At 44.6% G+C, this 11,436-nt stretch overlaps 1 protein-coding gene across 1 annotated transcript in view; it reads left to right on the plus strand.

Annotated features, from left to right (window-relative positions):
• Positions 1-11,066, plus strand: part of ambra1b (autophagy/beclin-1 regulator 1b) — a 31,377-nt gene extending 20,311 nt beyond the window's left edge. The window contains exons 9-19 of the mRNA XM_008298131.1: positions 755-940; positions 2,124-2,204; positions 2,324-2,424; positions 2,617-2,727; positions 3,472-3,660; positions 3,753-3,907; positions 4,852-4,991; positions 6,345-6,449; positions 7,264-7,451; positions 8,252-8,383; positions 9,785-11,066. Coding sequence (XP_008296353.1) covers positions 755-940; positions 2,124-2,204; positions 2,324-2,424; positions 2,617-2,727; positions 3,472-3,660; positions 3,753-3,907; positions 4,852-4,991; positions 6,345-6,449; positions 7,264-7,451; positions 8,252-8,383; positions 9,785-10,335 — 1,939 coding nt within the window. The 3' untranslated portion in view covers positions 10,336-11,066. The remainder of the gene's footprint in view (positions 1-754; positions 941-2,123; positions 2,205-2,323; positions 2,425-2,616; positions 2,728-3,471; positions 3,661-3,752; positions 3,908-4,851; positions 4,992-6,344; positions 6,450-7,263; positions 7,452-8,251; positions 8,384-9,784) is intronic.
• Positions 11,067-11,436: the final 370 nt, after the last annotated feature.

Genomic DNA, 11,436 nt, shown 5'->3' on the forward strand with positions numbered 1-11,436 from the left:
AATATCAGACAATTCTTCCTGTTTTTACAGATTCTGACTCTGAGATATGGTGTCATTTCGGCACTTTTTTTTGAACGATAAAACGCCTTTCAAACCTGCTGACGACAAGTTTTAGAGTTCAGAAGGTTCATATTCTTGTCTATTCACATCATGTCTGTTTTGGTTCAGCTGTTGTGTTTCTTTGTTGATCCTTCCTACACAAATAAGTGACTGTTTTTAATGTTACTAAAGATGCTTGTGACTTGTTGAATAAGTGTCGTTAATGATTCGGTCAGCGTTAAACACTTATTCAGCGTGGAGCTCCGACTGTTTTATTCTGAATTCGACCTCATAATTCTGTAGCTTAACAAAGCTGCTGGATTCCTCTTTGACCTCTCGGCCTGCAGAAATGAATGAAAGGATTCTTCTTGCTCGGATGACAGGGACTTCCTGTGGCAGAGCAGAGCCACTGTGGGGTCACTGGGTTTCTCTTCTCCACTGAAATTAGAGGAGACTCTGGAGATGATACAAATTAACCGAATAAGATCTTTCCCTTAATCTCATGGTTTGAAATATGCTGAAAATGCCTTCGTTTCTGTTTCTCATCAGGAGAAACCACACAGGTATCAACACAGAACAATTTCTGACTGACGACAGAATACAGCTGTTACCGTTAGTCACCGTGTTCTCACGGCTTCTGTCTCAGCTTTTACACTCAAAAGTTTCAAGTCGTAAAAAAACACGAAGCTGAAGTTGCCCCTCTTTTGCCGCGCAGGCTTTCTCCGGCAGCGTACTACGCTCAGAGGATGATCCAGTACCTGTCGAGACGGGACAGCATCCGCCAGCGCTCGCTCCGCTACCAGCAGAACCGGCTGCGGGCCATGTCGTCTTCGTCGGACAGCCCGGCCAGCAACCCGGCCAGCTCCATGGACAACAGCGACGTGGACTTCGAGGAGCTGGAGTAAGTTTCATTCTCTTTGTCACAGGAACAGCAGGTCTGTCGTGAACAAAAGGAAATGCTGGTTGAATGAAATCAAACCTACAAAAACAAGCAGTTCATCTGTAAATGAAGTAAACCTGCTCTACCTTCTACCTTTATTAGCCTAAATTAATTCGAAATCAACATGAAAAGCTAATATTTACAGCATGTTACATCATTTGAACCTGGTTATTTTATAGGGAAATGATGAGACCAGACTTTGAGCAGATCTGCTGCACATATTCATATGATTTCTAAAAATAAAAAAATATCTGGTGATTGCGGCACAAAAACTATAAAGGAGTATAACACAGACAAGTTAGCCGATTGTTTTAAATGATGTGTGATTGTCCAAACTGCTGTTTACAAAGTTTATGCTCGTCTTTTTTTCCATCATTTTGAACATCATTGAGAAACTTCTTAGGCATGCTGTCAGTTAGTTGGAGCCAACGTTCGTTGCATAAATTACATCTAGCAGTCTTCATGAGGTTGGGCCAGTTTAAAGTTGAGAAAACATGTAGTCTTGTCCTCCTGCCACTAAAAATGATGGATTAATCCCAGAAGGCTGTTGATGTGGAGCTTTTCTCTGCATCAAAGTAATACCGGTGGTTGATTTAAAGCATAACGACCGACCCACCCGGTCGGGAAAGAGCTAAATTTGACCACAGGTAACGATGCCAGAAGAGATTCAAATCCAAGTTTTGACATAAAGCAGTTACAATATTTCTGAGCGAAAGCTCAAACACGAAGAGAAAAGGGCTCCAAATCGAGAAGTATAACATTTACCCCGAGGTCATTAAGTTTCCTTCATTTTTCAAGCTTTTAAATTTTTAATATGTGGTCAGTCTATCCACGTAATGGCAGTTTTTTAAGCTGCTTTGGGAGCTGCGAGGACAGATGCTGGCTGCAGACATGAGCAGCGGGTGAAAATTTGAGTCATGGTGCTGCTTAATTAAATCCAGTCCATCTCAGCTCCAGCAGCATTTTTCTTATTATTTTTTGCATGCATTTTCATAAATATTGCAGTTCTGTATTTGAAGTGTGTTTCTCTTAAGGTCTGTGCTTTTTAACTCCGGATTGTGCTTTGTACTTCAGGGTTTTATATATAAGGGTCTGGTTAGTGTCCTTAAGTGTAAATCAAGCTTTACTGTTTCCCTTTTCCCAGCGATAACGGAGACAGAGCGAGGCACAGGACTCCCCGAAACGCCAGGATGTCTGCACCCTCGCTGGGTCGCTTTGTCCCTCGGTGAGTCTTAGCAGCCTGAGCTCAGGTTTTCAGCTCTGTCTAGAACAATCCCTGGTTTTATATGTGGTTTATTATTGCCTGTGAAGAATTGAAACTGATTCTGTGTTTTTTGCCTGCAGGCGTTTCCTCCTGCCCGAGTACCTGCCCTACGCTGGAATCTTCCACGAGCGAGGGCAGCCCGGCCTCGCCACACACTCCTCCGTCAACAGAGTGCTCGCTGGTAAACACTCACTCTCTCTGCTCTGTTAGCAGATTTTCTCAGGCGATGATGTAGACACAGTGTCTTCACATAATATTTAAGGTGGCTTAATGTAGTCATGGTCCCAGTGTGTAGTAAATATTCACCACCGAAGCCCAGCTGACTGTAATAAGTGTGAATATGACGTGTGTGTTTTCCTTCGTTTGTCCTCAGGGGCGTCAATCGGAGACGGTCAGTCTGCAGTCGCCAGCAACATCGCAAACACCACCTACCGTCTGCAGTGGTGGGACTTCACCAAATTTGACCTGCCCGAGATCAGCAACGGTAGGTCGAAGTCTGCTGGTCGGAGCTGCTGCTGGTTGTCAGCATGAAGAAAGATGAGGGTTTAATTCACGCAGACTTTATTCTCTTATTTAGAATCAGAATCTGTCTTATTAAGACATTCAATTTGCTGTTTTGGTGCATAACAGGTTAAAAGACAGCAACATAAGCTATACAAGTTTTGCAATTCATTGAAGTGATTTGATTTTATTTCCATTTGTGAATATTTGTTTTTATCGATGGGCAACGTGTCACCGTTTTTCAAATAGCTGCTGATAGTTAAAGGATTTTCTAAGTGTGTGTTCAGGGTGTTTTAGTGACCTCTAGTGGTCTAAATCAGCAGCTCCTCACTGTGGATGTAAATCTGAGGAGTCATAACCTGATTACAGGCGTAGAGAAACAATTTACTTTTAATTGTTTACAGTTGTCCTCCTTGAAATACTGGATGATTTCACCCCTTCGAGCCTCTTAATGTCTTTGTAATGATTTTGATGGTCACGATTTCCTGTAGTCGGAACTAAAACCATGCTGTCTGTTGGTCTCAATTCCCCTCATTTCCCATCATCTCCCTGCTGTTGAATTGCTGTTAAAGACATCAAATGCTACAGAAATCCCCTAAATACACAATACACCCTTTGATTTTAACTTTTGTTTTGCTCCTGCTGGTCTGACTGTTTAAGAGCTGAGTTTAAATGAAAGTCTGAAGCGTGAGATGCTAATGAGAGATCTCTGTGTTTATTCGTCCAGCCTCAGTCAACGTTCTGGTGCCAAACTGTAAAATCTACAACGACGCCAGCTGCGACATCTCCGCAGACGGTCAGCTGCTGGCGGTTTTCATTCCCAGCAGCCAGCGGGGCTTCCCAGACGAGGGCATTCTGGCCATCTACTCTCTGGCTCCCCACAACCTGGGAGAGATGCTCTACACCAAGAGATTCGGTACGCCGTCCTTCTCACGCACTTCTGTAAATTCCCGCTTTATTTTTAAGTTTGCTTCGGTCAAGGGTTTAGTGTCGCGTTTGCGTCCGCAGGTCCGAACGCCATCTCCGTCAGCTTGTCTCCGATGGGCTGCTACGTCATGGTGGGCCTGGCTTCTCGCAGGATCCTGCTGCATCCCACCACCGACCACATGGTGGCGCAAGTCTTCCGCCTGCAGCAGCCACACGGAGGAGAGACTTCCATCAGGGTAACGCAGCACAAACACAACACAAACACACACTTCACTCCCATTAACACTGGTGCTCTTATTATTACTGCTGGCACACTTACATGTGGCACAGCTGATTCGGCTGCTAATTAGAGCTGCAACGATTACTCAATAATCTATTATTAAATCATTTATTCATTCATTTAACTGTTATTTACTCTCGAGTGCACTGAGGCATGAAATCCTCTGAGTAGGACGATGTAAGGTGTCGGCACACATACAACAAACTTAGAAGGCAGTAAAATATTGAAAGACAAAGTTAGTAAAATAATAACAGGAGCAGCTGGAATTGGCAGAGTATGAAATTCAAAATCTGAAAGGATAAAAATGAGTCAAGGAGCACCGTAAGTAAGACTAGGTTGTCTGATTGCAGTTAAAAACAACAGATTAGTTTCAGCTGTTAAAGTAATCACCAACTATTTTAATAACCAATTTATCACTTTGAGTAATTTTTAAATGAAATCAGAATTCTCTGATTGCAGCTTTTTAAATGTGAATATTTTCTAGTTTCTTTCCTTTATGACTGTAAACTGAACATCTTTTGGTTGTGGACAAAACAAGACATTTGTCATCTTGAGCACTGATCAGCACTTTTCACCATTTTCCGACATTTTATAAACAAAACAACTAATCTATGAATCCAATACGACTGATTCAGGCACCATGACTAATAATTCTGTATTTACACTCATACGTTTGCCCTACTTCTGCTAGTTTATTCTTTATTGGATCACATTGTTTTATTGATCTGGTGTTTTCCAGCTCATTTCAGGAAACTTTCCTCATATTCATCTAAAATTAGCTGATATTTACCTGTAAATTAGAGGATAATTGCTTGTAATTCTTGTCCCTTGTGGTTTCTGCTGTGTGTAAATACAGCTGCAGTGAGTGAATGTATATATGTGTGTGTGTGTGTGTTCCAGATGGTGTTCAACGTGGTTTACCCCATGGCTCCAGACCAGAGGCGCCACGTCAGCATCAACTCGGCTCGCTGGCTGCCGGATCCGGGGATGGGTCTGGCTTATGGAACCAACAAGGGAGACCTGGTGATCTGCCGGCCTGTGTGAGTCTTCCGACGCTGCGACAGAGGAAACCAGTCATTGTTGATGTTTGGTGCTGACCCGTTCAGCTGTCAGATTAGAGTATGGAGTTTCGCCATGTCCGTCATCGTTGCTTTGAAGAATGTGACCTGGGACTGAAACCCTCCAATCAGCCCCCCTAATGAAAACACTGTTGTAAGAATTTAGAAAAACACAAATTCCAGTACAAAACTGAACTAAAATGCCTTTGTTTACGGGTTAATTTACGTAGAATTGCCTAGATATCAACTTTATGCATATAAGGACCGGCTAACGTGAAGCCCCGCCTCTCGCAACACAACGTGATGTAACCAGAATGCATTGCACGGCTGCTCACCTAGACAGTAGGTGGGAAATGTTGAAATGACGGTTTCTTAAATACCACGAGTCCAGGCTCCTCAAAGATGATGTCGTGTGAACAAACTCCAGGACACTCTTGAGAGCGGTGGCATTCACATTTAGACTCCTGCAAAAAAGGCTCTTTGGTTCAGGATAGGAATGTGAATTATTAATTGATTCATTTATGTATTACTTATTTTGACGATGAAGGGCATGCAGGTCAGAAAATTAGTTGTAGATTAGCTTTAGTAGCGATTTAATACTGTGACGGCCCAAGAAAGAGGTCGCTTGACATACAAGCAGATCCCTGTGTGCACATAGAGAATACTGTGGGAATTTTCAATAGCAAAGGGGCACCATGACAAAGTCTTGTGTGATGATTAATGGATACCAGCCAAAGCTTGTGTTTTGAACTGTGAACAGTAGTGTAGTAGGACAGTGTACCTGTTGCTCAATGACACATGTAACTAAGCTGTAGTAGCGCTTGAGTAGCTTAAAGGCCATCGCATTCAATTCGCTACTGATTAATTAAATTATTGATCGAGAAAACTGCTGGTTATTGGTTTAGAGAATTGTTCAGAAGTTGCGTACCTTATTCAGGAACAAGCTGGTGTCGGTTTAAAGGTATTAAACGTATTTTGTCTTTTTGCACTGGTTCTGTGTTAAAGCATCTTTCCTGTACCTGAACTACGAGGTGGAGAAAGTTTTTCTAATGCTGCAGTTATCGTATCATTAACACTGATCCGTGTACCTTCAGTCGTCCTCCTGAGCTGCACAGAGCTCCCCTTCCTCCCCCCTCCTCCCCGAGAAGCCCTCTGATGTGATTATCTTAATGGTCGATCAGAACAGGAAGACCATTAATTGGAGAAGCCCAATTAGCGCTTTTAATGAGGTCGTGATCTGTGTGATTCCACGAAGAAATCCCTCCTCTGCTTTTCAGGCTTCCTGAATGGAAGTAAATTAACGAGCTGTGTGCATGTGTGTGTGTGTTTGTTTAGGTTCTATCGCAGCGATGGCGAGAGCCCCGGAGAGTCGAGCAGCGAGCCGCTGTTCTCCGTCAACAACAGTGGAACCAGCCGGACCCGAGGTTCTGACAGACCGGGGTGAGGATAACATTGACACATACAAGGCTGCAGAATTGAACACAGATTGTTTTATTCTTAGATTTCTGAGCTCCACAGTTATCAAACAACTGTATTGTTTGTCTATTTTGTTCTTTCTTCCTGCAGCAGCAGTTTTTAGACTGATTTCTTCTCTTTAATGCTGACAAACTCTTTTCTTCACCACAGAACCACTGTTGATAGATTACACTGAAAAAGTCCATCATTAAACATAGATGTATTTATCTGCATGAAAATATTGGACAATAATGCACTTTTTTTTGGAAAAACATTTAGCATGTTGTTGCCATTTCAAGAAGTTCAGCAATTGCACCTATAAAAATCAAAACCTGATATAAATGTAGCTGCCATCCCGTCTTAAGTATTCCACTCAAGCAGTGACACTCTGCTCCCAGTGCTCCTGCAACTTTTGCAACGTTCACTGGAAGTCCTGTTCTGTCAGCATGTCAAGCATCATCTGGAACGATTCTTCAACTTGAATTTCATTTTGGGAAAGAGAAAGAAGTGAGAAGGAGATAAAACGAGTGAGTAGGGCAGGTGGAGAGCTATGACTTTGTTGTTGTGGCCTAAAAAAACGTGTTAATCACGCTGCACTGTGACCATTGGAGCATATTGTGCCACAGTTCTGTTGGTTTAGTCCTTATAATGGAATTGTGTAATGTTTTACAAACTCTTAATCAGTAAGACTAGACAGGGGTTTGATCTTATAACAATAGAGGACAGTTTCTTTAAAGTTAAGAACAAATATTAATCTATGTTTTTGTGTATTTACAATCGTTCTGTGTTTCATTCTCAGTCCAAATCGCTCCGGCTGGAGGCTGGACAGAGACATGGGATTGATGAATGCGATTGGTCTTCAGCCCCGACACCCCGCCCCTTCGGTGACATCACAGGGAACCCAGACGCCAATCATCCAGCTGCAGAACGCAGAGACACAAACCGAGAGGGACCTATCGGAGCCCAGCGTCTCACAGCCGCCACTCAGTACTGAAAACACACACCACTCCTCAGTTCAGCCATTTCATACATGAGTTGCAACCGCCTCCGTCAATATTTTATCTAATTACTTTCTCTCCCGCACTGCTAAGAATAAACATCTGGTGGTTTCCGATCTCTGGGTGGAGGTCAGGTGTCAGGCCACAGAACGTTAACTTTGAGGACACTGACAGCAGAGTCAGACTTTATGTCTCTGCTGGGAAAGATGGAGTCTAGAGGATCTCTGAGAGATGTATCTGAGTTGTAGCTCAGCGAGGGGCAAAAACAGAATCTACAACCAGTGTTTTTATACTTGGTGTAGCAGCTGACCTACAAAACTGGCCTCAGATTTGTACATATTTCACCACACATAGTAGGGCGAGATGAAAACTTCAGTCCAAACAGACACTTAATATAAGATGAAACTTTATTAATCCCAAAGGAAATTCTTTAAGCTACATGCTAATTGTGACAAAAAGCTTTTTTTCCCACATAGTATGTAAAGTTCTTGTATTTCTTTGATGACAAACCAAAAATGATCATGAAAGGAAACATGCTCCAAATCTAGAGATCAATTTGCTATTGCATCATTAAGTTTTAATCATATTTTAAAACAAGATTTAGATTTGAATATGTGAGTAGTTTATCCTAATAATGTCTAGCCTCAAATCTGCTTTCTGAGCTGGGCAGGTCAACGTCCGAGCAAAGCTGCTGCTTGTCCTTGTAAACAACAGAACTCTGTGGAGACTTGTGGAGTTGTACAGCGAGGATGCTGTGGTCTGAGGAAATGTGTTTTTGTCTCTCCTCAGATGTCCCTCCTGAGACTCCATCCACCAGTCGAGCAGCTCAGGGGCAGCTGGAGGCGTCTCAGAGCAGCAGAGGTCAGGACGGCGCTCAGGGCGAAGCTTCAGCCGAGGCCAACACTTCTACAGCGAGCACTGGTACTCCTCCACCCTCCGCTAGACAGACACACCGCTGCCACTCTAGTGCTTATTACACACATCTGCACCCCAGCTCCAGAGTTTAGCCTTGATTTGTTCTTCTTATATCTCTGTGTGTTTTGGTAAATCCTATCTGCACGCTAAAGTCTGTATCGGCTCTAAACTGACCACATATTTGACCGCTGTGTCAGAAAACCAAACTAGAAGCTGATACTCTGAGGTCTGCTGCTTCTGTCGTCTCTGGGGTCATTTCTTTGCAGATCTGTCTGATCGCTTTCCCGACTTCAACCTAATTAAGACTCCGCTGCAGATCTGCGTCTGCGTTCCCTCGGTAGCGATTCATGAAAGTCGTTTCTTCAATTTGCTCCAGTTTAGCTCCGCTGGAGCTCCAACCTGAGACCCAAAACAGTCCCGTCTGTTGTCATTTTAATTTACCTCGGTTGGATAAATATCTGTTGGGGAAAATCTCTGAGTATGAACATATTATGACGAGCAAAAAGAAAAGTTCGTTGAACCCTTTTCTGCAGTTCTGTTCTGGCTCCTTCTGATTTTGCATATTTCCAATATCTTGTGTAAACATCAGAGCTTCAGAATGAGGGCTGGATTCCACAGTCATCCCATATTTACTTTGGGCTTCATTAGCTGAAAAACATTGTTTATTGGCATATAAGCAGGATATCCTCGTTGCTATGGCACTAAATGATGTTTCAGCCTAAGAAGGAGGATTTTGAATTGCCTAAGCTTCAGGATAATTTAATTAATTTCAACAGCAGCCTTTAGAAACTTTTACTACCACATAGTAGTCGTTAGTAATTCTGGGAGCTGCATTTGTGTGATGCAGACGTTAATTTGTTGGTGGTAATGAGCAACTTGTCCAACTGTTTTCAAAGTTTTGAAGCAATCGGATGAATTTGACATGACAACTGTGGAACTAGTTAGTCAAAGTACGGATCTTTGCATCAAAATAGGACTTAAAATAAGCTTCAGCTGAAATCGGAGCATCTCCTAGAGGCTAAATGTTAAATAAAATTACACCCAAAACTCCTCACTGGATCTGCTTAAAGATAGTCACTGTAATTTCCAGATGTCCCTGAACGCCTCACATGTAGGCTACAGTAGATGCTTCTAGTCAGCTGTGCACCGAGAAGCTTCTAGTCTAGTCAGATTTACTTCAAAATCAGGTGATTTTTATCTACTTTGGCTCTTTTCTGTGAGCGTTTTAAACATAAGTGTAATAGTTGACGATGTTCATTTATTTGTGAGATGCAGAACTTGTGATCGTGATGAATTAAATTATAGCAACATTATGATAGAAGGTCATGCAGGTTGCAGTAAATGTGGTAATAAATGACAACAACATGTGGATGACTAAAGTCTAACACCTCCGTGGTTCTTCTGCAGGAGAGTCTCCGGAGTTCGGCTCGGGCGAAGACGCTCTGGCTCGGATCCGGCGGCTGATCGCAGAAGGCGGCATGACGGCGGTGGTGCAGCGGGAGCAGAGCACCACGATGGCCTCCATGGGCGGCTTCGGGAACAACATCATCGTCAGCCACCGCATCCATCGCGGCTCCCAGACGGGCACGGCGGCCTGCAGGCCCCCCACCGACCCCACCATGACGGCCCCCTCCACCTCAGGTCCCCTGCTCATCGCCCCGCCCCAGTCCTACCCCCACCCCCCTCCCCAGGCTGCTAACCCGTCCGAACAGCTCACTCCCATATGGGGCCCCACGGTGCTGTCGGGCCCCCAGCCCCCCGGCCTGGCTCTGGCCGTGGACATGGACGACGTGTTTGACGGGGGACGAACAGACGACGACTCGCTGCCGGGTCCCTCCTCTTCCTCCCTGCTGCTGTCTTCCCCGTCCTCCTCCTCGTCCTCCTCCTCCTCCCACAGCCCCCTCCCCGGCAGCGGAGGCGGCCCCAACGGTTACCCCGGCGACCCGTACAGCAGGTAGTCCTCCTGTCGGCCAGGAGGCGCAGAGCGCTGGCTGATGGGTAAAGGGCGCTCCTCAAAGCCTTATCTCACAAAGAAATGGGTGCTGCTTCGACTCTGCACAGGGTCTCCCGCCTGGAAAAAGAAGGGACACAAGAACCCCGCCTCACCCCTCCTCACCCCTACGCCCCCCCGAGTGGCATCGGCGTGCACTTCTTCTGCACTTATAAATCCGGACTGAAGCTGAAACCGCGATCATTCCTCGTCAGAAAGGGCTTCTACTTGAACGGAGGCCAGTTCTCGCTGAGCTCCTCTCCGCCCGACTCTCTCTAACTATCAGCGTGATGGAGGTTCCTGTTTAAAGTGCCATGTCTGCGGGGGGTGAGGAGGAGGTGGGGGAAGGGGGAGGCATCTCTTTCTCACACACATTTACTCCAACGTGCTGCATTCGGTGCCATGTGATGTTGAATTTGATGTGAAATAGTGCGTGATTGAAGTGTTTAAAAAGTGAATTCAGCACTACTTTATTTTGAAGCCTGTTCTTTTTTTTTTTTTCCTTTTTTTTTTTGTACTGTGTGTAATTATGATGTTTGAAAACCAGGAATCGTGTCCGAGGCTGCCTGAGGCTGGACTCTGAGCGGCGGCCTGCAGCCAAGTGGAGAATAATCACTGACGACTGAACGGACAAAACGAGACTGAACAAACTGAATCTACTGCATGTCTTTTCAATAATGCTGCAGTTCATGAAACAAATTACGTTGAGTTTTTTTTTTTAAAGGCTGAAGAGGAGAAGAACCATTTCTTGTTTGGGGGGGAAAAGGAGGGTGGCTTCATTATGACCTGCTCCAGCCCCTCCCTGAAAACCCACCCAGTTGCACTACAGTGTGTTTGGTGCTAAGCGAGGCCTGGACGGCCGTGTGTTTTGTGTGTTTGCGGCCCTGTTCGAAGCGTCCGATCACCGAAGCCACGTTCGGTGAGGTGGTGACCGACGCGCGGCCACGTTTTTAAGCGAGTGACTTTGCATTTCCTGACCGCAGTCATCATCTGTGTGAGCAGAAGTTTGTACATTTTGATTCCATTCATCGAGAGCTGCAACTGATAATTATTTTCATTGTCTGCAGGC

Source organism: Stegastes partitus, unplaced genomic scaffold (assembly GCF_000690725.1).
Source record: "Stegastes partitus isolate 25-593 unplaced genomic scaffold, Stegastes_partitus-1.0.2 Scaffold1285, whole genome shotgun sequence".
In the NCBI taxonomy this organism is placed as follows: domain Eukaryota; kingdom Metazoa; phylum Chordata; class Actinopteri; family Pomacentridae; genus Stegastes; species Stegastes partitus.